This window comes from Lacerta agilis, chromosome 17 (genome assembly GCF_009819535.1).
Source record: "Lacerta agilis isolate rLacAgi1 chromosome 17, rLacAgi1.pri, whole genome shotgun sequence".
In the NCBI taxonomy this organism is placed as follows: Eukaryota; Metazoa; Chordata; class Lepidosauria; order Squamata; family Lacertidae; genus Lacerta; species Lacerta agilis.
This window is the reverse complement of record NC_046328.1, coordinates 31,157,574-31,182,629: the sequence shown is the minus strand read 5'-3', so window position 1 is coordinate 31,182,629 and position 25,056 is coordinate 31,157,574. Positions and strand designations below refer to the sequence as shown.

Sequence of the window (25,056 nt, the reverse complement as noted above, 5' to 3'; positions counted from 1 at the left end):
TGTAGTTCGTTATAAGGATGCTGAGAGCGGCTGGGAGACCTCCCTGTTGCCCTTACCAAGATACAATTCCCAAGTGCTCCCCGGGAAGAAGGATTGGTTGTTAAACCACTCTGTAGCTCTGGAAGGGAAACGGAGGTCTCCGAGCAAGTCTCAACACTACAGTCCCCAGATGAAGTTGATGGATTATGCCAAAATGGCTAAAATGACCGGAAAATCAGAAATAAGGAAGACAAAATTTTTAATAAGGAATGGGGGAAATTTATAACTTTTCTTAAACAGTTAAAACCGTTAGTAGGATTGGAATATTACTTGTAGTTTAATGGTGAATTTTATATAATTTAGGTAGTTCTGTCCCTATAACTCCCCCCCCCCCAAAAAAGCTTCTGGGTGGTTGTTTTTTTTATCAAAGTTATTTTTAACATCCTTTTCAATTCATTATATATCATTTCCCAGTAAGTTTTAACCTTACTACAAGACCACCACATATGATAAAAGGAACCTTTTTTCTCTTTACGTTTCCAGCATTTGTTTGATTTAGATTTATACATTTTTGCCAGTTTACTTGGTATTAGATACCATCAATGCATAAATTTGGACACAATGGAGAGGTAAAATATTTGGATTATCGTAAAAGATGCAGGAGGAAATGATTAGCAATAGGACCCACAACGGGGAGGGGGGAAGTCCAAGAGATTCCTTGGAATCTTGTTTTTATGTTGTATGTTGCACATGTGACTGTAAAATTTCAATCTGAAAAACCAAATAAAAGGGTTCTTTATCTCTCCTAACAACTCTCAGCACCCTTAACAAACAAAATTATACTAAAGTATATTAAACTATTATATGAAAGTGATATACTGCTATATAGACTGTATAATGCAGATGAGGCCTCGCTCAATGCTGGAGATTGGACGAGATGATCCACGAGGTCCCTTCCAACTCTGCAATTCTATGCGTCCCGCTCATAGTGGATTCCTTGACACCCACCTTCCTTCCTGCCCAGGGCAACCCTGCCCTCTGCCTGCCCCTCTACAAGTCACTTGCTTGCTGGGTGGGCTATGCATCACTACGTGACCTCCCTCACAGGGTCGTCGTGAGGATAATTTTATTGCAAGCGGAGCCATGTATAGCATCCCAGGCTCCCTGGCAGAAGGGCTGATTTCTTCATGAAACATGTGAGTTATTCATTGATTAAATTTAGATGGATTGGCATTCATTTTGAAACCTCTGCTTGAGCTGTTTACCTTCCCGCCGGAGCGGTACCTATTTATCTACTTGCACTTTTGACGTGCTTTCGAACTGCTAGGTTGGCAGGAGCAGGGACCGAGCAACGGGAGCTCACCCCGTTGCAGGGATTCGAACCGCCGACCTGATCGGCAAGCCCTAGGCTCAGTGGTTTAACCCACAGCGCCACCCGCATCCCCAAATAAAAATAAGCCGATGTTATATATATTTTAAAAAACAGCTAGCATATAAATAAATGCTTGAGATTAGTTGGCAAAGTCCACCTTGATTATTATTATGTCTCCTTAGTTATCATTATCGTATAATTATATAAGGTAATGATTAAGATTAAAATCTCAGAAGGTAGCATAATCCTGGGCATTGCAGGATCAAATCAGAAGCCGCGATGGCTTTCGTAAATCTGGGGCCGTCCTTGGAAATTAAGGGTGCTTGGAGAGTATGGCACTCACTTTGAGCTGCAAGCTGGGCTCAGCCGTGGCGCGGAAGGGCGTGGCCTGCCAGTAGGTCTGCTCCGTCTGCTTCCACATGACCACGTAGAAACTGGCGCTGTCCTGGTAGGCGAAGATGAAGCCGGCATAGTCGTCGTCGGTGATGGTGTTGACGTGGAAGGTGCCTTCAAAGTCCACCCCGTTGAAGGCTGTGTACCCTGCACCATGGTTAGAGAGAGGAGGACAGAGTTAGCGGTCGTCTCGCCAAGATGGAGGAAGGGACCGATGGGCACAGGCAATGGGGAATGTTTTTCTCTGCTTGCTTGAAACCCCGGAGAACAGTTGCTAGGCCACACTCAGACCACAGGCTTCAAGCGCCATGATATCGCTTCGAACAGTCATGGCTTCCCCCAAAGGATTCTGGGAACTATCGTTTGTGAAGAGTGCTAAGAGCTGTTAGGAGGGGACCCCCCCCAATTTCCCTCGCAGAGCTACAATTCCCATAATTCTCTGGGCAGAGGGATTGACTGTTAAACCGCTCTGGGAATTGTAGCTCTGCGAGGGGAATAGCGGGGTCTCCTCTCCCTCGGCACCCTTAACAAATCACAGGCCCCAGAATTCCTGGTCGGAAGCCACAGCCGTTTCAAGCAGTTTCGTAGTGCTTTAACTGTATGGTTTGAGATCAGCAAAGAATCCTTTGGCGGCCGAGTGGGTATGTTTAAATTCTTCTTACCGACAGCCAAGCCTGGGTCGCTGTTCATCGTCTGTACAATCTCCATGCCCTGGAGGTTGGGAAGAAAAAAGAGAGAAGAAAAGCGTGATGATGAGACGGCCGAGTATAAGCAAAGGGCAGGGCAGCTGCCCAGACTGACCCCTGGGGTTTCGCATCTAGCACCCAAGCACCAAGGAAAGGGCCGTAGCTCAGTGGTTAGAGCACCTGCTCCACATGCAGAAGGCCTCAGGGTAGACAAAACTGCCCTTTAAAGACCAGTTTCAGGAGAGGGCACCTTCCTGTGTCCCTTCACTTGACCCCCAGGAACCAAACCTGATAGGCAACATGGCCGCTTGCCCACTCAGCTCCCAATGAACCCTGGAGGCCTTTGTAGTTTTTCAACGGGGGCTTATCCTGCACTGTGCAAAGACTAAGGTCTTCTCTACCCAGTGGCTCACCAATACGCAACAAGATTTATTGACCCTTCCCCATGGAACCAATCCGGTTTCTTTCGCCTCCGAAGCCCTGCGCCATCTTGCCGGTTCCCTTGCCGTACCTGATTGAGAACCACCCAATTGGGATCGATCTGGGCGTCGCCCTCGGGATCCAGGATGACCGTCTGGTACGCGCGGAAGTCGGTCAGCGTCACCTCGGAGCTCTCCGGGCAGACATCCAGCGGGTCGGCCACCGTGTCGTTGTCAAAGTCCTCCTCGCACACGTCCCCCACGCCATTGCCTGCGCGGAGGGCAAAGGACGGTGAAGGCCAGCCACTAAAGCACGTTGGAAGATGTTCCACCATATTCATACCTATCAGGCATGGACTACATCCCCCATCATCCCTGAACACTGGTCATGCTGGCTGGGGCTGATGGGAGTTGGAGTCCAGCAACATCTGGAGGGCCACGGGTTCCCCATCCCTCCTTTATACCTCTGTAAGTGCATTGGATATGGGATCCCTGATTGGTTGGGACATGACTAGTCTAGGACAGGAGTGGGAAGCCTGGAGTGTCCCAGACTACAGTTCCCATTAACCCCGATAGCTGGAGGCCTGCAACCTCTAGAGGGCATGAGGTTCTCCACACCTGGCCTGCCTTGATTGTGGTGTTCATGATCTGAGTGGGGAAGTAAGCAATGATCTTAGTTCGGGGCAGCGTATAAGGTTCTCCCCTTAGTCCCCGATATTCTGTTTCAATCCTCACAACAACCCTGTGAGGTAGGATCTGAGATGGGTGGTGAACCTGTGTCTCCCTAGATGTCACTACAACTCCTGTCATCCCTGACTGTTGGCCCTGCTGTCTGGGGCTGATGGGAGCTGGAGTCTAGCCACATCCACGGGTCCAATAAGTCCAATTTCATCTGCAATTCTGTGTGCTCCCTTCAAGGCATCACTCTTCGAGAAGGAGGCAGTCTGGGGATTGCCAGTGTGACACACACACACACACCCCCGACACACACTACCTCCTCCTCCTATGGTGCCTCAAAAAGGTCTCAGTAAACATTGTCTCAAAACAGGTGTTGTCTCCTTTCTGTAGAGAGGAGAGGTGCAAATAGCTTCTTTCTGTGAGCGAAACCAGCGGCGGCGGATGTAGGTGCCTTTCCACGCACTGAATGGAGGCAACATCCCCTCATAATTTTGTGGCCCTGTCTCTTTTTCTGCTCTCTGAGGTGCGGCAGCCATTTTGCGCTACGCCACATAGCAGCCATTTTGTGTCGTGCCATACCTCCCCCCCACCTACGCCGCAGCAGCCATTGATGCAAAGAATTCTGGGCGGATTCCACTTTAAATTATCCCGTGCTCACCATCAGAATCCTTCTGGTTGGGATTAGGGACGAGACGGCAGTTGTCAGGGCCCGGGGGCACGTAATCGGGGATCCCGTCGTTGTCGTCGTCATTGTCACACTCGTCTCCCAGCCCGTCGTTGTCTGAATCGAGCTGGGAGCTGTTGGGGATCTCTGCGCAGTTGTCTTTCGTGTCCTGGTGACCGTCCCCATCACTGAACAACAACAACAATTTTATTATTTGTACCCTGCCCATCTGACTGGGTTGCGCCAGCCACTCTGAGTGGCCTTCCAGTAGACAGAGAAACACGATAAACCGTGGAACATTAAAAACTTTGTGGCTGCCTTCAGTTGTACAGTTATTTATTTCCTTGACATCTGAGGGCAGGTGCCACTACCGAGAAGGCCCTGTGCCCTGTAACCTCACTTCTCACAGGGAGGGAACTGCCAGAAGGCCCTCGGAGCTGGACCTCTGTGTCTGGGTTGAACGACGGGGATGAAGATGCTACTTCAGGTATACTGGGCCGAGACATCTCCCTTTCTACAAAAATAGCACTGGGAAAATAACAGTGAATTCAAAATACCAAATTGATTCAAAATGGGGTCCAAACATAGACCCCAACCTGCTCCTTGATATCAGGGGCCATCATGCCAAATTTGGTAATGATATCTTAACAGGTATCTGAATACATAGAACAGGCATCCCCAAGCTTGGCCCTCCAGATGTTTTGGGACTACAACTCCCATCACCCCTAGCTAACAGGACCAGTGGTCAGGGATGATGGGAGTTGTAGTCCCAAAATACCTGGAGGGCCGACATAGAAGGACAAACAGACAATATCCCTATACTGTAGATTCTGAGTTAATGCACTTTCGAGTGTTTTAGGTTTGGGTTTTCGTTTTGCTTTTTCCTCACCTGTCCACGTTAGTGTCGCAGACGTCACCCACCAGGTCGCTGTCCGCATCTGTCTGAAAGAGAGCATGGCCTCCGGTGAGTAAGCAAACAAGCACCCCTGGAGTCACACGCAAACGCCCCTCTGATCTCCACCGTGCATTTAAAGCCATGATAATGTCACTTTAATTGCCATAGCTTCCCCTAAAGAATCCCGGGGACTGTAGGGTAGGACGTTGCAACGCTCATACCTGAGTAGGGTTGCTGATCTCAGGACAACTGTCACAGGCGTCTCCCACACCGTCTTCGTCGCGATCCGTCTGCAGCGGGTTGGGCACTTTGGGGCAATTGTCAAGCCCATTGGGGATTCCTAGGGAGAGGGAGTGGGTGAAAGGGGCTGCTCCGGCCCCGGGTCCAAGTGCCCAGTCGGATCCAGCACCCTGTGCCTTTTTGAAGCAGCCCTGGTTAACTTCCTCACTTCTGCTGTTTCGTTGGAGCACAGGAAAATGCCTTAGACTGAGTCCATCTAGCTTAGTATTGTCTACACTGACAGGCAGCAGCTCTCCATGGTATAATTTATTAAGTTGAATTGCTTCCCAATAGCTTCTTTAAAAAACATTTCAAAAAAAAAATCCTTGGAGTATGTTTTGTCACGTTCTGTACCAGTTTTCTCAGATCAGACATATTAACTGTATTATAAGAACTATAACCTTAAAAACCTGTGCCTAGGCTTGGCTTTTCCTCTTCCCTCCCATTCCCTTTTCCTCACGTGCTGTGCGTTTTCTTAGACTGCAATCTTAATATTGATCTTTGGAAACCACTCTAGGAGATCCTTTTTTGACTAAAAGGTGGCGTACAAAGACCTGAAGGAAATAAATAAATGTTATTTCCCCTTTTGGGGAGGGCTTCCATATTTCTTAAACCTCAGAAAACAGGACAAGACAAGACAGAACTTTGACCGCATGCATGCATGACACAGTACAATAGATTTAAGTAAGAAACTGTGAAATTAGAATGGACTAGAAAACCTGCTGACATGAGGGAGGGAAGTCGTGGCTCGGCAGAGCGAGGATATAAGTATGTATGTATACATGTGTTTTTGTTTGAATTATTTTGTTTAATTGGAAAATATAATAAAAATTATTTTTTTTAAAAAAATGGGCATGGAATGGAAAGAAGACCCATCCGCCTGCCCTTAGCTTTGGTGGGTGCCGGCTCAACCTGTATGACAAAGCCAGCCATACGAATTCTACCACGATTTTACCCTTCCACTCACCGTCGCCGTCAATGTCGTTGTCGCAAGCGTCCCCCTCCCCATTGCCATCTGTGTCCTTCTGGTCGTTGTTGGGTACGTTGGGGCAGTTATCACAAGCATCCCCAAAGGAATCCGTGTCTGAATTCTGCTGGTCTTTATTGGGGAAGAGGCGGCAGTTGTCCTGTGACCAGTGCACGAGAGAGAGAAAGGTGCATTCAGACATGGGGAATATCGCCCTAGCTTTCCTGATTGCAATGCTGGTTCTTCTGCCGCTTTCCTAATGTTCCTTTTGTGGGAGGTTGCAGTCAAACATAACTATGTGCGGCTGTTAGCTGGTACATGAAGGGGGTAAACAACCACAGAGTTGCATTGCTAGATAGACTCAGCTAGGTCATGCTGGAGACGGAGACTTTCTACTCTCTCCCCGCCCCCCCTCATCATGCAATCCACCAAGACAGACATGTGTGAGCTCGCTCCCGAGTTTGCAGCACGTGTTTGGAACTGTATTCTGCATTTTCTACCCAAGAGTGTTTTGCCTGCGTTATCCTTGCTGCTGCATGGAACAAAGCATGACTGAGACCTTGAATCTGTAAGTAAAGCGTTTTAAACATACTTTGCAGTGTGTGGTCTGTTCCTTGCAAAGGGGCTAGAAATAGGGGAGTGTTGTATATGGGATACGAAGGTCTAAGAGCCTATATTCTTAATGCTTCTAAGGATGGGATGCCTCAGGCCCAGGGCCCAAATGCTCTCTCTATCTGACCCATGGTCCTCTGACCCTTTTCCCAGGCCACACCCTTCACCAGCCTTCCTCTGCATTGCCCATCCCCTGTGGTTCTACCTAGTTGGAACAAGTACTTGGACTGGGATAATGCCTCATGCTTGCCTCGATGGGAAGATGGAGAGTGGGGTGTGTCTCTGGCTGCACCCAGCTTGGTAAGCGGCCCCTGGGAGGTTGCCCACGAGTGTAATGTGGCCCTTGGCCTAAAAAAGCCCCCCCCCCGCTCTTGTCTGATACATCCAGCCCAGCCTGAGTGGGAAGTTTTGCTTGGGCCTACCTCCACGTTCTTGATCCCATCGCCATCCGCGTCGTCGTCACACTGGTCCCCGATGCCATCGTTGTCAGCATCCTCTTGTCCCGAGTTCGGCGTAAGCCGGCAGTTGTCCTGCGTGAAACGGGGCAAGGTGGAGGATGGGGCAAGTCAGAAGAAATCCATAACCGGCTGCAACTGTCCAGGGTTTCTGGCATACGTTTGCCCCAGTCCTCGGTGGAGATGCCGGGGATCAGACCTGCCACATCCTGCATACAGAGCACAAACTCTACCCCCGAGCTACAGCTTTCCCCTTAAAATATAATTCTATGGTTTCGGGTCCTCCTGTTTCTGAACAAAGGGATGATTTAAATAGGGCTTTAATTCCCCAACAGCAGCTGCATGACGAGAGGCTTACATTTTTATGTATATAGGAAGATATGTCAGGAGAGAAATACTTTGATTTAAAAAATATATGAGACACGTATAACAGCACTCGCCCCTCCTGTGCTTTCCAGGAACTGGTTATTCAGAAGCATTACGGTCTCCGACTGTGGAGGCAGGGTATAGCCAATGTGGCTAGTAGCCATCGATAGGCCCTTTTGTTCCTCCTGCCGCCACACCTTACCTTGGAGCAGTGCTTGTTGTTATCAATGCAGGGCAAAGGCTCATCTGGGTAGCCATCAATGTCTGTGTCGCGTCCGCACACATTCCCGTTCCCGGCCCAACCCACGCTGCACTGGGAAGGCAAAGAGGAAACAATATTTTTGCAACAACTGGTACTACAGGTATCAGCCCCCATGCCCCTGAATGTGCAAGTTGGGGACATGGGGACATTTGCCGCCCCCCACCTCATATGAATAATAATAATCTGTCGATTTCAACTTTCATTGAAAAGAAGAGCTAGCTTCTAGCAATCGTAGGACCTGAGGTACAAGGCAGAAAGGCAGTGTGGTGCAGTGGTTAGAGTGCAGGACTAGGACCTGGGAGACCAAGCTTCAAACCCCCACCAGGCCATGAAGCTCATTGGGTGACCTCAGGCCAGTCACTCACTCCCAGCCTAACCTACCTCACAGGGTTGTTGTGAAGATAAATAGGGGGAGCAGAAGTATACCTGCCCCCCCCCTTGAACCTCTTGGAGAAAAGGTAAATAAGTAGATAAATAAAATGTTCAGATTCTTCTAATTTGTAGGTGGGGTAGAAACCTTTAGCCTGCTCCCCCTTTTCTGTGTTTTACTTTGCCACACACCCCGTCCCCTGTCCCATTCCCCCCCCAGGGGGAAACCCTGTAAATGCCCATGACTGCGAGTTGTAGAATGAAATTTGTACAAACGCAGGATCAGTTCTGACTACCCCAACTCAAAAAAAAAAAAGACACTACAGAGCTGGGGAAAAGGAGGCACATTGATTTGTGTTGTGTGAGATAAGTCTCTTGGCTGCTTTGCAATGGTGGCAATATGGAAGGCCAACAGTAGGTGGCGCCAGAGCCAATGGAAAGCCGGGGCAACCTGCAAGTCCACACCATACATTTGAAGCACTAGGATGACCCTTTGAACTGCCATGGCTTCCCGCAGAGAATTCTGGGAGGTGTAGTTTGTTAAGGTTGCTGAGCGTTCCCTTCACTGAGCTACAGTTCCCAGAGTGGTTTAACACACAATCCCTTTTCTCAGGGAATGCTGGTATTTGTAGTTCTGTGAGGGGAACAGGGGCTTCCTAATAACTCCCAGCACCCATAACAAACTACATTTCCCAGAATTCTTTGGGGGAGGCCATGCCTATTTAAACCGGTATCATGGCGCTTTAAATGTATGTAGAGTTGCCATACACCCGGAATACTGCATTAGGAAACAGTGTCCAAGGGAAATAGCAAGAAATGTGTTTTTTGGAGATAGGTCAAAAACATCATTTTCAAATTTGGCAAAAAAACCCAAAAGCTCAACAATATGGCAACCCTAAATGCATCCACCCCAATTTTGCCTCGAAAGGACTCACCGCGCAGGAAACGTCTCCGTTGCGTTCGAAGAGGCAGTATCCGTTGATGTCGCAGGGGTTGTGGCTGGGGCTCTGGCAGGTCTTCTGCGGGGCGCAGCTGCCGTTCTGGTTCCCCACAAAACCCGACTTGCAAGGCCCACATTTGTAGGATCCCTACCAAAATAAAAAGGAAATGGGTTTTGTGTGTGTGTGTGTGTTGTTGTTGTTGTTTTGCAGAAACGTGGAACACAGTTGGTCCATCTAACTCAGTAGTGTCAACACTGACCGGCAGCAGCTGTCCAGGATTACAAGCAAGGGGGGCGGATATCCCCAGCCCTACCTGGATATGTTGGGGATTGAACCTGGGACCTTTTTTGCGTGCAAGGAGGGTGCTCTACCACTGAGCCACAGTCCTGCACCCAAAAAGAAACCAAGGATCCAGCCCTCATGGCTTTAAAGGACTAGTTCAAATAGGGTTCTTCAGAGCCAGTCCCACAAACACACTTAAGCAGCCTTGGGCAAGCCGCTCTCTCAGCCTCCAATATGAGGGATAATCTATAATTTACCTTACAACAGGGGTGAGGAACTCGGCCAAAATGTGGCCTCCCCCCACACCAGGCATATCTACCTGGTACTTAGGCAGGGGCGCCAACTTGAATAAAATTTTGCCGGGGCCCAGGCAACCCTCCTCTTGCACAATCAGTGTGGCATGCACACACTATTTGAATAACAATGCCCATCGACTTTGGGGGGGGGCAGGCCCCTCAAATATTTTATTGGGGGGGAGTGAAGGGACCTCGGCCCCTAGGAGTTGGTTCCGATGCTCTCAGGGCTCTCTCCCTTGGCCTCACTCCTCACAAGCCTTGCTCAGCCGGAAGTTCAACAGGGAAGGGGACTGTTTGACTTCAGCTGGAAGGGAATTGTGCAAAATCGGACCCACACTCCTGAATGCGCAGGTTCTGGTGGATACAAGATGTGCATGCACCCAAGTGTCACGGAAAAACTGGGACATCCCTTTTTTTTTAACCCTGAGAGAACGGCGGCCATTTTGGTTGCCTTGATCTCGTGTGGTTTTGTGGCATGATTCCCCCCCCCAGCCAAAAAAAATGCTTCTTTTTCATGGCCGCAACCTTCGTGCGGCACCCAAAAACATCCATTTTGGGGTGCCCCCAAAAGTGCCTTTTTCAGGAGGGGAAACCACAGCGTGAAATCGTGTGAGAACGCAACCACCAAAATGGCTGCTGTGCGCTTGTGATAAAAAAACGAGAAGGTGGCAAGCAGGAAGACGGTGTCCAGGATTTTGGCCTCAGAGTGTTGAAGCGTGTGGACTTGTATACGAGGCATGGTAGACCCTTAGCATGGTGGACCCCTGGCAGTGGCTCCTTCAAACAGCTCCCTGATTGGGCAGGGAAATAAGGGACCAGGTGGTCCTTGAGGAATCCTGGCTTCAAATTGTTCAGGGCCTGAACCGGTCCCGGTAGCGTAAGGGCAGCCGGGGCAAGTAACCATAGCCTCTTCAGGCCCTGGGGCCTGTTTCCACATGGCAGACCCCACTTCTTTACCCTAGACAGACTCACCACAGTATTGGTGCAGATGGCGTTGGGGTCACATCCGCCGTTGTTCCCATCATTGCATTCGTCAATGTCTGTGCAAGTCTGGAGAGAGATCGTTTTGATATATAAATGTAATACATAAAGAAATAAAGGCCCCTCTCTCGGGTTGTTATTTATTGGAACATTTGCTTATTCATCTATTCGTTAATTGATTTTTGCACAAAGTTTATACATTGCTCGATCGCCCACGAGCGTCCGCTTGCAACAGTTTTAGTCCAATTTTAAATGCGTCTGTTGTTTTTGCCTTTTAAACTGTTTTAAATTGCCTTATGTGTAAATCGCCTTGAGACGTTGGCTTAGAAGGCGGTGAATAAATCGATCGTCGTCGGAATAGCTAACGACACATGTATGAAAACACCTGCGTGGTTTACAAAAAGAATAAAGCAACGGAATCATCGTTAAAGCACAGCTAAAAATGACTATTTTACGCACTCGGAAGATAATTAAAATGAACAATAAGATTAAAACGTGGCAACGTTGTATGTGTCTGGATAGGCGCACCAAAAGCCAAAACATCTTTTAGCAGAAAAGAGTACGGCAAACGCCCCTCTTTGGTGTCAACAGGCAGGGAGTTCCCAAGTGTAGATGCTGCTACACGAAAAGATTGGTTTCATACAAATGGGGAACGAGCGTTATGCAGCACCAGTAATGGTGCCAGTTCCACCATGTGCCTGGGGCAAAGGAATATAACCCCATGGGCAATCTTGGTTTTATATAAAAGAACCCCCCCCCCCAAAAAAAATTCCTCACCTGTTTGCTGGCTTTGGCGTAGTCTGCCCCTACTCCAGATATGAGGTTCCCCTTGTAGCCGGGCGGGCAGGGTTCGCAGCGGAAACCGGGTGCCGTGTTGAGACATTTGGATCCAGGGAAACAGGGGTTGGCATGGGCACACTGTGGGCAACAGGAGACCTCGGTTGTGAGTCCTTCCTCTTCAAATTGGCGCCAACCCTCAACACCATGCTACCTGCTTACCTCATTTTTTAAAAATAATCACTTTGTTTATTAGGTTTTACAAAATTCTCAGTCCCTTCCAATACCCACAACTTGCTCTGGACGGGTTATACTGGTGCATAATAATCACACCAAACTGGCAATTGTTCCAAGATAATTTCATCATTTGCTGTGACTCTAAAATCTGTGTCGGTAGCCAGATTCTGTTAGGTGTGTTTACTAGAAGTTCTTCTGTTTCGTTTACTTGAAATCAAATAAAAAAAATTCAACACACACAAAAAAAGATTAGAGTTAACGGCAGGCAAAAATTGTTCAGAGTTATTGTCCAAGGAAAGAAGCCAAACAAAGGAAACACTTGACCTTAAGGAAAGGGGGGTGGGGGACCATTAACCAAGATCATCTGTAAATCAGCCTGAGTTTGTGGTGGAATAAAATTCTTTGCCAAAGAATGACAAATCTGACTTGGCATCGAGCTGGAAACTGCAAGGTCACCCAGATCTGAACATGACCGTGTCGATTCCAGCACAGAGGATGATGAATCTGGCTGGCAACTAAACCTCAGCCTCAGGACGGCCAAATTCCTAGCTGAATGGGATTCAGGGATGACGCTAAAACTGTTAGACTTTTCAAATTGCCTACGTGCAGAAATTCAGCTGTCTATCTCCAAGCAATTAGCAGTTGGCAGAAAGCCCAGATCTGCTATCTCTCTCTAGACCCTTAGCAACGACCTGTGATTGGTCAGTGAGTTCCTAAAGAGTGAGCTCTGTGTGAGAGCTTGTTAGTATGGTTAGTGTTGGTTGTGTTAGTGTGGTGAAAGTGGTCAGTGTAGAGAGAGAGACAGTGAGGAAAGATTTTATGTTTTGTTTCTTTTATTTGTAAAGTCTGTAAATAGTAACTTATGGATACTAGTTGCTTCAATAAATGCTGTATATAGTTATCCAAGTGAGTTTGCTGAGTTCCTGCGTTGTGCTGTCCAGTTAATTACACAACAGCCAGAAGCTTCCAGAAAAGTCTGCGGTTAACTCTGCTGTGTCCAGGAATACGTTATACTCCTGACACTAAATCTTAAGAAAAACTACCGGGCTTACCTCGTTGATGTCGGCGCAGTGGGTCCCATTGCCTTCAAAGCCTGGAGGACAAGGTCCGCAACGGTAGCCCGGGTACTCGTAGGTCTCCATGCAGTCGACGCCGCTGAAGCAAGGATTTGGGTTGCAGCGGGAGCGGTGTTCATGAAACCCTGCCGTGGGGGGGGGGAAATGATGGCAGAGAGGGGTTCAAGTTGTTGTACTGGCTGAAAAGGCTCATCTTCTGAGCTACGCCAATAAAACTCAGAGACAAAGGAGCTAGGAGTCCACTTTGTTATTTATTGCAAAAGCAACAGGTTGCAGCCGAATCATTTCGCAAAAACTGTAACCCCGCCCAAAGGTCCAGGCAGGGGTATTTTTAACATTTCAAACAAAGGATTTCAAATTAACCAATCGTATTTCATTACCTCATTTTAGCTTAGTACACATGTTCATCATTACCTCATTCTCAGTTTAATACACATGCGCAATAAGCATTGCTAACTAAACCTTGGTTCTCATTTGTTACATTCTGTTATTGTGCAGCGCATGGGAACCTGTGTTACATGTAGCCATTTTCATGTACCAACTTATGTTCTAGCTTATGAATGCGTCTTTATGATTGAATATTTGCTTGTTCTTCTATCTCGGTGTGAGACGGCATCTTGCCAAAATCATCAGTTCCTCAAAGCAGCAGGTTACCATAATTCTCTATTAGAAGCATATTCAAAGATTTATAGGGGTTCGCATTATCATATTTATTATGGCCCTTTGGCCCACTGCCACAAAGTCACTGAATACTGGAGCAAAGGAATAATAAGGGGAAGGATGCTGACAACCAGAGCCTGTATCAAGGGTTGGGCATTGGCTCTGGGCCCATATTCCAGTCCTATTGCAGACCCTCCAAGTGTCTCTATATTCCAGGGACAGTCCTGGATTTACAGAAGCCATCCCGGTTTCTGATTTGATCCCAGAATGTCCCACTTTTCCCTAAGGACACCCCTGTTTTCATCAGATAATTGTTGGCGGGTATGGCGTTATCTGACCCCTGAGCCAAGGAGACTGATGAAATCAAGCTTGAGTGCATATCATCATCATCAGATTTTATTGGTCAACCAAATGCAGGTTATAGCCAAGAACAAACAAAAACAGACACATCTCAAAAACATATTATAGCCAGTGCTTTTTTCTTCCCCCTGGGGGGTGCGCAGGGGTACGCATACCTCTAAACATTTTGTGAATCTTTGTACTTTTGTCCATTTACTGTATTCATTTCCCCCAATTTGCACTATAAAATGGTGATTTTCTTGAGTACCCCTAAACATTTTTGTTAGGAAAAAAAAAGCATTTCACAGATGTCGGGGTTTGGGTGCTGGAGCTCCTCGTGCGCAACTTGAAATAGTCATGCACGAGGTACCAGTTGCGGGGAAAGCGGCCAGCGTTCCGCGTGCTTCTGAGCACGGTCGCCGGCCAAGTCTCACAATCCGAAGGAAGCTGAGTAAGCCAATTGATGACTCCGAAGGTGTATGAGTTCCTAGTTGCCTTCTTAGTGAAAAGTTGCCTCGTGAAAATGAATATACCCTGACTCTGAGTAGATTGACCAGTTAAATGAAAATAAAAATTTTACTTTAAACCTTTTACTCCCCTTATTTCCCCAAAGGAAGACAGACACCGGTTGTATCTTTAGTGGCTTCGGCAGAACCCGCATAGGCTCGTCCCCTAAGCTAAGTTCTCCTAAGCTTAAAGTCCCTGCGCGCCCGATCTTCCGCGAGGCTAGCTAAATAAAACTAAAACCGAAATATCTTCCGCAATTCTAGCCCTAGGCTAAACCTAAAAGAAAACCTAACTAAGGCTAAACCGAATGATCTTCCGCGATCTAACTCTAACTAAAAGAAAAACCCATCCAACCCATCCAGCCCGCTCCTAATCCCTTAAACTAAACTTGACTTCAACTAAAACCCAACTAAAAGAGAACGTGGCTGACTAACCCAAACTGAACGTGCCTAAGCGGGGGTGCCTCTGCCTTTTATTAGGGAACAAACGTGACATCATCATCAATGCCTCAACCAATAAAATCACTGTTGCTGCCCTCCAAAAAGGCGGGAAGCAAGTTTAACGCTCATTAACAACTTTGAACATGACCGGAACTATAAAATAAAGGCGGATTAATCTCATAAGTGAACCACACTATTCATTCATGCTTTCACTTTCGCTTTTGCGCGCAGTTATACCAAAAGTAGATCTCGAAAACCTCATAAAATAACCAAATAAATATGAATCCATGGCGGATCCGTGAAACGTATTCCGACATATCATCTTTCTTTTTTTGTTTTAAATTAAATTATTTTTGTTTTAGTTATATAAAAAAGAAGGTTAAAGATATCAAAAGCATTTATCCTGACATAAGCATTACCATTTGTTATGATATAGACTTAGATATAAACACTACCAACTTTGTCCATAATCATCTTTTCACAAGAGGAAATACTTGTATAATAATATAGCAAAAGTCATGAAAATAACAAACCACTGGCCGAACATAAAAAGTGATCGATCCGATACACTATAAGCTTTCTAGGCATATACATCATGCAGCATAAAACAACAAATTATTTCATAGGCATATATACTTTCGCGTGCAGCGTAAAACAACAAATTACTTCCCAAACACAAGAGAGGACCTGATGCAGGTCCAAAATTAAAAATAACGGATAACGACTGCCCAAACATAAGAGAGGTCCCGATCCGGGACCCAAAATAAAATATAACTAGAGCTGGGGCTACATAGCCTACCCAGACCCCTCCCCCATTTTTTTTTAATTTTTTTTTGGAAAACTGAGGAAAAATGGATAAGGTAAAAGAAAAGGTTCGTGGTACTGGGGCTACAGAATCGAGGGAACTTTCAGGAAGGTAGATTCTGGACTTACCACAGCGACCACAGGTAACGGGGAACTAGGGTCCGATTCCAGAGAGGGGATTTAAGCCACCTAAGTAATGGCTTTCCAGCCGTGAGTTGGGATTTAAGCCACCTAAGTAATGGCTTTCCAGCCGTGAGTTGGGATTTAAGCCACCTAAGTAATGGCTTTCCAGCAAAAGCGAGATGGGATTTAAACCACCTACATAAGGGTCTCCCATCAGCAGCAGGAAACAGAGTGGAAGGAAAAGCTGGGAACCTGGTTTACTGCCAAAAGGTAGCATATAGAGGGGGTTTTTCAAAAGAAAAGAGGGGTACCAAGAGGGTAGGATGCCACCAGACTTGACATATATACCTTGAACAAATCCGAGAATGACCAATTCTTTGACCAAAAGAAAGCATTTCAAATAAGGTATACAAGCATTAAGACGCACATTTTGAACTACAACTTTTGTAAGCACAACGTGGAGATTTAAGATTCTTGAAATGAAGCATATATGCATGAATATGTCTATGACTAGAACTGCACAAAGACGATACTTTGACCTTACATAAACATTTCCATATCATCAAAATTGTGACGCTCTAAATGGAAACCATTTCAGAAAAGTTTCATATTAATTACCAAGCTATAAGGAAAACACATGTAACATGCGAGGCGGATATTTCAAGAAGCATACAAAATTAAATATGCAATTTTTTGTAAATACAATAAAAGTACAGGACAGTTTTAGAACTGCAAAATACACTGGAGAGGAAGATGAAGACGATGAATGAGTTGCCGGTCGTCTTCTACTCAGGCTTATACGATCCTGGAACTCAGGAAAAGTTCATGGAACACAGGAAGAGTTCCTGAATAAAGTTCTGCTTACGAGGGATACAGGAACATCTGTAGAGGAAAGAAGGTTAAGCAAGCAAATCATAGCGATCTGCTAATGAGTGTGAGAAAGAGTGAAACTGGAACAAATCCAGGCAGCCAGGAACCAGAGGCCGCCCAGAGGCAAACAAAAGGTCTAGGCAGTAGGAGGATAAGGCAAACTGCCCAGAACTCAACTGGTGCTGTTAGTTGAGCACTTTTGAAAAGTTGCTGCACTTGACATTGGAAGCTTGTGCAGTCAAATAGTGAATTGGATATTCTCAAGCTGGCTCTTTGGCTCTCCAAGGGCGCACACACCTGGCAGGCACCCAAACAGCCTTTTCTTCAAGGGCAACTGCAGCATACCCACGACCCCAAGTGATGAGTGGAACTGGTCCTCGCCATTCGATGTCAGGCAAGAGGCGATAAGAGACCAAAGGTCGAGGCAGCTGTTCTTCTTTCTTGAAGTGGAGATCCACTGGGGAATGAGGCTTGTTATGTGGAAAGAGAAGAAAATTCAAGGTGAACAGCACCTTTGCAACTGCCAAAGGGATCTCCGAGGCTGGAAGATGACGTCCTGCGGTCTGTTTGTGGAGCAGAGTTTTGAAAGTGAGGTGTGTCCTTTCAATGAGAGCTTGGCCTGTCGAATTAAACGGAATCCCATGAGATAGGGAAATGTTCCATTGCACACAAAAGTCGCTAAAGGCCTGAGAAGCGTAGGCCGGGCCATTGTCCGTTTTGATAGCTTGAGGTTTTCCCATCACTGAGAATGTTCTCATGCAGTGTTGTATGACGTGCCTTGTAGTTTCTCCCTTCAGGGCCGTAGCCCAAATGAAACCTGAAAAGGTGTCCACTGTGACATGTAATTTAGACATTGGAGCAAGGGCTGGGACATGCGTCACGTCCATCTGCCACAGCTGATTCGCCTCCGTGCCTCGAGGATTTACAGCATCAAACGGCAAGCAAATAGGAGATTTGGAGCACGAAGGGCAGCATGAAATAATGTCCCTTGCTTGTGACATTGGAATGTTGAAGGTTTTATGTAGAACTTTTGCTGATTGGTGGAAAGTTTCATGGCTTGTCACAGGGTTGTCGAACAAGGAGAAAGCTAGAGTTCTGAGGGCAGCGTCTGCTACTGCATTTCCTTCCACCAGGAATCCTGGAAGGTTAGAATGAGAGCGTAAGTGTGCAGCAAAAAAGGGAAATGAGCGTCTCTGCAATAATTCTTGAAGCTGCGCGAACAAATTAAACAAATTTTCGTCCATGGATGGAGACAGATAAGCAACTGGAAGCGATGATAACAGTCTATATACATATTGAGAATCTACAACAAGGTTGAATGCTTCTGCAGTGAAAGTCTGAAAAGCGAGAATCACTGCTGCCAGTTCCGATCTTTGCGCTGAAAGTTGTTTCTCTGTAAACACAGTTTTCCATTGTCCATCCTCCCGCCATGCAAGGACACCATAGGAAGAGGAGCCATCTGTGAACAGAGTTTTCGCAGTGGGAATAGGCTGAAGCACCAACATGGAGGAAAGGTGATAGTTTACCTGCTGTAACAAAGTGAATCTTTTGTCCTTAGGAAGATTATACAAGAATGAACCAACAAAATCTGCAATAGCAATCTGGAAACTATCTGAAAACTGAATTAAAGTTAGCACTTGTTCTTGAGAGAAAGGAAAGTAGATGGAAAGCAGATCATTCCCACTCAAGTGGATTGCACGGCCTCTGCACTTAACAAGGAGATCAGCAACGGCGTCCATATTGGGGTACACATTCCTTTGAGGCGTGTGTGAAAGATGAATCCACTCCACGATTGCTACTTTTGAGGGAGTATCCGGAACGTATAAAGCTGCTGTAGGCAATCTTGGTGTAGTGAAGATGGCACATGAAAGAGCGCAGTTAGCTGTTGGCACACGATCTACAGCTATCTGGTGCAATCTTGTGTTTACCCCTTGTAAAGCAAGACGCATTTCAGAGGAACACGGAATAACATCCGAAGGAGATGTATGTCCCTTAAGAGCAGAGAATAATGGTGAGAGTTCAGATGTTGGAACTGCTAGAGACTTGCGAGCCCAATTTATCTGTCCCAAGAGATGCTGCAGTTGTGTCAAGGTAAAGGATTCTGGAATGACTATGCTTGGCATCTCTGGTAGGGCTGTATCTTGAAGCAGTTTGTGACCCAAATAATGAAATGGAGCAGTGCGCTGTACTTTCTCTGGGGCAATACAAAGCCCAAAAGAGTTCAGGATGCGCGTAAGATGCTCAATATGATGCTCTGAGACCTTCTCCCCATGGATCAAGATGTCATCCATGTAATGACAAACTTCTAGGGCTGGATATTGTGCTCTGAAAGGCTGCAATGCTTTATCCACAAAGTTCTGGCAGAGAGTCGGCGAGTTCACCATTCCTTGAGGGAGGACCTTCCAAGAGTATCTGGAAGCTGGTCTGGTGTTATTGAACACAGGTAGAGTGAAAGCAAACTTTTCTTGATCTGCAGGTGCTAGCGGGATAGTAAAAAAACAATCTTTGAGATCGATGATTGCAAGCTGATGGTTTCTAGGAATGAGGTTAGGGTTAGGGAGTCCACATTGAAGGGGACCCATTGGAACAATTCTTTCGTTGATTTTTCTCAGGTCTTGAAGTAAACGCCATTTTCCACTTTTCTTCTTGATGACGAAGATTGGAGTGTTCCAGGGGCTATTAGAGGGTTGCACACGATCCTGGTGTAGCAGCTCTTTGATTAGGGCCTCTGCTGCAGCGAGCTTTTCTGACGTCAGCGCCCATTGGTCGACCCATACAGGGGGTCCTTCCTTCCATGTGAGTGGAAGAGCATGTACTGGCGCTGATGCAAAGGCCCACATCAAAAATGTGTATGGACAACGGTTTTTGCCTTAGACAATAGGTCTCTACCCCAAAGGGTGATAGGCACATCCATAACAAGTGGACGGAGCTGCACCATGGAGCCTGAGTCTGACTGGAAGGTAATCGGATGCACGCTCTGGTGGGCGGGTTCGAAACCTCCGACTCCGAAGACTTCCTGGGTGACAGTCGTTGCCCACTGGTCAGGCCAGTCCTTTCTGGCGATAACTGTGACATCTGCACCTGTATCAAGAAGACCCTTGATCTTTCGTCCACCCATTTCTAAGACGAGGTGAGGGCGTTCTTCTGTAATCTTAATTAGCGCCATAGCTGCCGGGGAGGCAAAGAGTCTACAGGAGCTGTAGGCGTGGAAGTAAGCAAATAGAGTCTGGCAATTTCCAAACCTTTTGTTAGGACACATGGAACAGTTGAAAATCCTGGAATCAGCAACTGTGACGAATCCGTAATTCGAACTAGGCCTGCAGTCAATGTGACTGTGGCAGGGAGGCGATCCATCCTAGGCAGAATAAGGCAAATTGAGGTGTCTGGGAATGGACCACGAATAGATGTTGGCAATTGCTGAGCAAACCATGGATTTGAAAAGTAACAGTCCTCTGTTAGGAAGAGTGGTATACCTGGGACAGAAGATTCTTCTTGTTCCTCACTGGCAGTGTCTGAAGACATCTTCCTGGCTTCGGGTTTCTTGCACTGCTGAAGTTGGCAACTCTGAAGCTGCTTTGCGTTGAGTTGGCAAACTTGAGGTTCTCCTGTTGGCAAAAGTTGCTGATGCTGTTGAACCTGCTGGCATTCAGTCAGTCGTGCATCAAGCTGGCAGGATGGAACTTCTTCTTTGACACAAGGCAGTCGAAGTTGTTGTTCCTGATAATTGTTTGGTTGTGGTGGGCTGAGCTTAAAAGCTGGAGGTGACACAAAGGTGTGGACATTGCTAACCGGAGTGATGTTTAAGCTTCCACAAGATGGAGCTGGCTCACTCACTTGTATTCTTTGGCCACATGGAAAGTGATCATCAGCTGGGCTGTTACCTGGATATTGCTGTTTCATCAAGGGCAAATGTCCTTCAATGACAGATTGACCTTGAGTTGAAGGTGAATAAAGCTCAGGTGCTGCAAGGTTGACCTCAGTAGGATGTCTTCTCAACGTTGAAGGCAATTCTGCGATCAGAGACTTGACTGTGATTGCTTGCTGTGAAGCAAGGGTGACATTAGCAGGAGATGAACTGAATGCTGTGTTCTCTGCTGGAATCCCTTGGATAGGTAAGGCAGATGATGAAACCTCTGGAACTTGAATGTCTGAAGAGGTCACATCTTTTCTCTGGACATCTGAAGAGTAGACATCTCTCTGGATCACTCTTTTTTCCTGAGGACCTGGGTAAGGAGTAGCGTTGTTCGCTTTTCTAGGATGATTGACCTTTATGATGTTCTTGAGCTTGCACCCTATTGTTTTACCGGGGCCGGGGCGCGGCCCGCAGAACCGTTTCCCTGAACTGGAGATGAGGTAGGTGAGGTATTCTGTGGATTCAAACGACAATCATTCGCCCAATGAAATCCCTTTTGGCAGATGGGACATCTCTGGCGGCTTGGCAGAAGGCCTTGGTGTTGCCGTGCATTGCGACCTGAAATGTCCATCGCCTCCACACCCATAGCACTTCTTGACTGGCGTAGAGCTGTCCTGACGTGGCATCTGTACCGCAGCTGCCAAGAGTTGTGCTTTGTAGGAGTGGGTACCAACATTCTGACAGACGCGTAGCATCTCAGTCAATGTGGCATCTGGACGAGCTGCAACTGCTGTTAGGGCATTCTTGCAGTCATCATTGGCATTTTCAAAGGCGAGTTGTTTTGTCAGCATGTTTCTGGCATGACGATCTTCTATCTGGCGTTCCACTGCAACAATCAGGCGATCCACGAAGTCCCCATAAGGCTCTCTTGGACCCTGCCTAACTGCAGCGAATCCTGATACCGAGCTGGCATCTGTGCGATTGGGTAATCTGCGCCAAGCTTTGACCACGATGTCTGCTATGGTGACGAGTGCAGCATCAGGTATGGCTAGCTGTTGATTGAGATTGGAGTAATGTCCTGATCCTGTGAGCATATCTTCTGTGGCGAGTGGTGTTGCACGTCTGGCTGCTACTTCTTTCCACTCTTGCAGACACAGAAGAGCATCTGTAGGCGACAGGAAGGTGCGAAGTATTAACTTCCAATCAGATGGCAGAAGTCTACTAGTGGACAGTCCTTCAAGTAAACTTCTAGTATAAGGAGCTTGAAGTCCATTTTCGCGTATGGCTTTTCGCAGTTCACGTAGTGTTTCAAAAGGGATGGCTTGATATCTTGCAGGTTGTCCTCCATTGGCACGAATCACTGGAAAGATATGCATTGGATCAGCACTAAAGTCTATTTGTCCCAAAGCTGCTTCTAAAGCTTGAGTTCTGCAGATGGGTTGCATTGCTGTTGGATCTGTAGGTGGCATCAGTGAGTTTAAATCTTCTTGATGCTTTCCAAATGATGAGCCACTAGATGGTGCTAAAGAGTCTTTGACATCAGGATGCCTTGAAGATGGCTGACTATGAAGACAAGATGGCTGACTTGAAGTTGGATGAAGACAAGATGGCTGACTTGAAGTTGGAGCATAAGGTTGTTGGCTCTGTACTGCAAGTTCTGGCATCTGGATCATCATTGTTTGGCTTTGCTCTTGCCTTGGAATCTGCATTAGCATTGGAGGTGCTGAAGGGTTAGCAAATTGATGTTGTGCTGCCTGCATTGAAGCTTGGATTGCTGTTGATTGAAAATCAGCTTGCTGAAAAACTGGAGCTGCTGGCTTGAGCGCGGCCTGCAGGGCAGCAGGGTTTGCTGGCAAAAAGGCTGCTTGCTGCTGCTGCTGCTGGATCGCTGGCAAAAGCGCGGCTTGCGATGGAGGAAGCGGGACCGTTGCTTGGAGCGAGGTCCGCGGCTGCTGCTGACTTGAGATCGCTGGCTGGTAAAAGGCCTGCGATGGCTGCTGAGCGACTGGCGGTGGGGCAGTCCGCGGCGGGGCTTGAAAGGCCGACGGCGTCTGCAGCACCGGCACAGGCGGCAATGAATCTGGCAATGACAAATTAGACAAGGGCGAGTGCGTGTACGACAACGGGGCCTGAACTGGCTGCTGCGAGGGGGCCGAAAATGGCACAACCGCAAGCGGCAGCACAGGGGCACTGTTAAAAGCAGTATTTCCCAAATTCGCTGTTCCATTAAGCAAGACATTTCTCGGAGCAATTTGTTGGAAGCAGTTTCTTACTTTGCTCCATACCAATTGTACAGGAATTCCGATTTTCGGGTTGGCCATAAATTCTAACCCGATCCTTTCCCATGAAGCTAGATCTTTCGTTCCCTCCTTAGGGACCCAAGGGCAAACTTCCCCAACAGTTTTAACTAAAAGCTCTACTTCTGATTCAGAGACAGGGTGACCATTTCTTTTCAAAAGGTACAATAAATCTTCACAAAATTTAACTTGAGCAGTTGAGAGTGAGGAGCCCATTTTTTATACTTTTCCAAAACTTTTCCTCCCCCACCCGTAGGCTTCTACTAGGGGACACCGGTCCTACCCGTAGGCTTTAACCGAAAAACCTGGCACCCGTAGGCTTTAGCCAGAAAACCTCCACCCCCACCCGTGGGCTTCTACTAGGGGCTACCGGCCCTACCCGTAGGCTTTGACCGAAAAACCTGGCACCCGTAGGCTTTAGCCAGAAAACCTTCCCTCCCACCCGTAGGCTTTTTCGGGAGACACCGGCCCTACCCGTAGGCTTTGACCGAAAACCCTGGCACCCGTAGGCTTTCGGCAGAACCCTTCCCACCCGTAGGCTTTAGGGAAGACCTTACCCTGCCCGTAGGCTTACACTAAAACTCCTTGCCGCTCTACCCGGGGACCCCTTGGGGCAAATTTTACTCTATTTTGGGCAAGCGGTGGATTCGCGCTACTGCAGCGAAATCCTGGATAAACCGGGCCGTTATACCTCACCTCTCAACGTCTGTTTCCGAGCCACTTCCGATATGTTGCCTTTAACCGGAGTCTTCGTGGAAGCGATTTTCGACTACGCTTCGCCTCAGAGAGGGGCACCACTTGTCGGGGTTTGGGTGCTGGAGCTCCTCGTGCGCAACTTGAAATAGTCATGCACGAGGTACCAGTTGCGGGGAAAGCGGCCAGCGTTCCGCGTGCTTCTGAGCACGGTCGCCGGCCAAGTCTCACAATCCGAAGGAAGCTGAGTAAGCCAATTGATGACTCCGAAGGTGTATGAGTTCCTAGTTGCCTTCTTAGTGAAAAGTTGCCTCGTGAAAATGAATATACCCTGACTCTGAGTAGATTGACCAGTTAAATGAAAATAAAAATTTTACTTTAAACCTTTTACTCCCCTTATTTCCCCAAAGGAAGACAGACACCGGTTGTATCTTTAGTGGCTTCGGCAGAACCCGCATAGGCTCGTCCCCTAAGCTAAGTTCTCCTAAGCTTAAAGTCCCTGCGCGCCCGATCTTCCGCGAGGCTAGCTAAATAAAACTAAAACCGAAATATCTTCCGCAATTCTAGCCCTAGGCTAAACCTAAAAGAAAACCTAACTAAGGCTAAACCGAATGATCTTCCGCGATCTAACTCTAACTAAAAGAAAAACCCATCCAACCCATCCAGCCCGCTCCTAATCCCTTAAACTAAACTTGACTTCAACTAAAACCCAACTAAAAGAGAACGTGGCTGACTATCCCAAACTGAACGTGCCTAAGCGGGGGTGCCTCTGCCTTTTATTAGGGAACAAACGTGACATCATCATCAATGCCTCAACCAATAAAATCACTGTTGCTGCCCTCCAAAAAGGCGGGAAGCAAGTTTAACGCTCATTAACAACTTTGAACATGACCGGAACTATAAAATAAAGGCGGATTAATCTCATAAGTGAACCACACTATTCATTCATGCTTTCACTTTCGCTTTTGCGCGCAGTTATACCAAAAGTAGATCTCGAAAACCTCATAAAATAACCAAATAAATATGAATCCATGGCGGATCCGTGAAACGTATTCCGACACACAGATATACACAAATGGCAGACAACTCAGGGTGCAAGACAACTTCACTGTATTAAATATCAGCAGTCTGTCCAAGCCAGACAGCAGGTAATTGATTTTATCGATGTTGCTAAATGTGGCAATCAACTCAAGGGGTGTCTTTAACTATTTAGCCCTCGGAATTTCATGCAACTTACAGCCCAACATATAATCATGAACGGTGCTTGTCTCACAGTCCAGGAAAGCAATCAGTTTCATGGCATTCAGTCTGTCCCACCCAGTCCCCTCCCTCGGCACTCACCGCACACCTGACATTCCATGATGGTGTTCCGGATCAAAGACATCTCCTTCACCTGGGAAGAACAGAGATACATCACTCTGTGCAATGGAGTGCACCGCAGGTGGGGCGCTGGAGCGATGGGCAAGGAAAGGGGGGAGCAGAGC

General features: G+C 47.2%; 1 protein-coding gene across 1 annotated transcript in view; it reads right to left on the bottom strand.

Moving 5' to 3' along the window:
* The window catches only part of THBS3 (thrombospondin 3), a 40,754-nt gene that overhangs the window by 5,401 nt on the left and 10,297 nt on the right, over window positions 1-25,056 (bottom strand). Inside the window, exons 7-20 of the mRNA XM_033174608.1 lie at window positions 24,914-24,965; window positions 12,963-13,111; window positions 11,674-11,814; window positions 10,888-10,965; window positions 9,332-9,484; window positions 7,968-8,078; window positions 7,367-7,474; window positions 6,333-6,492; window positions 5,308-5,426; window positions 5,081-5,133; window positions 4,186-4,379; window positions 2,942-3,120; window positions 2,407-2,455; window positions 1,695-1,891 (exon numbers count right to left, since the gene is read on the bottom strand). Of these exons, the coding sequence (XP_033030499.1) occupies window positions 1,695-1,891; window positions 2,407-2,455; window positions 2,942-3,120; window positions 4,186-4,379; window positions 5,081-5,133; window positions 5,308-5,426; window positions 6,333-6,492; window positions 7,367-7,474; window positions 7,968-8,078; window positions 9,332-9,484; window positions 10,888-10,965; window positions 11,674-11,814; window positions 12,963-13,111; window positions 24,914-24,965 (1,743 nt within the window). The remainder of the gene's footprint in view (window positions 1-1,694; window positions 1,892-2,406; window positions 2,456-2,941; window positions 3,121-4,185; window positions 4,380-5,080; window positions 5,134-5,307; window positions 5,427-6,332; window positions 6,493-7,366; window positions 7,475-7,967; window positions 8,079-9,331; window positions 9,485-10,887; window positions 10,966-11,673; window positions 11,815-12,962; window positions 13,112-24,913; window positions 24,966-25,056) is intronic.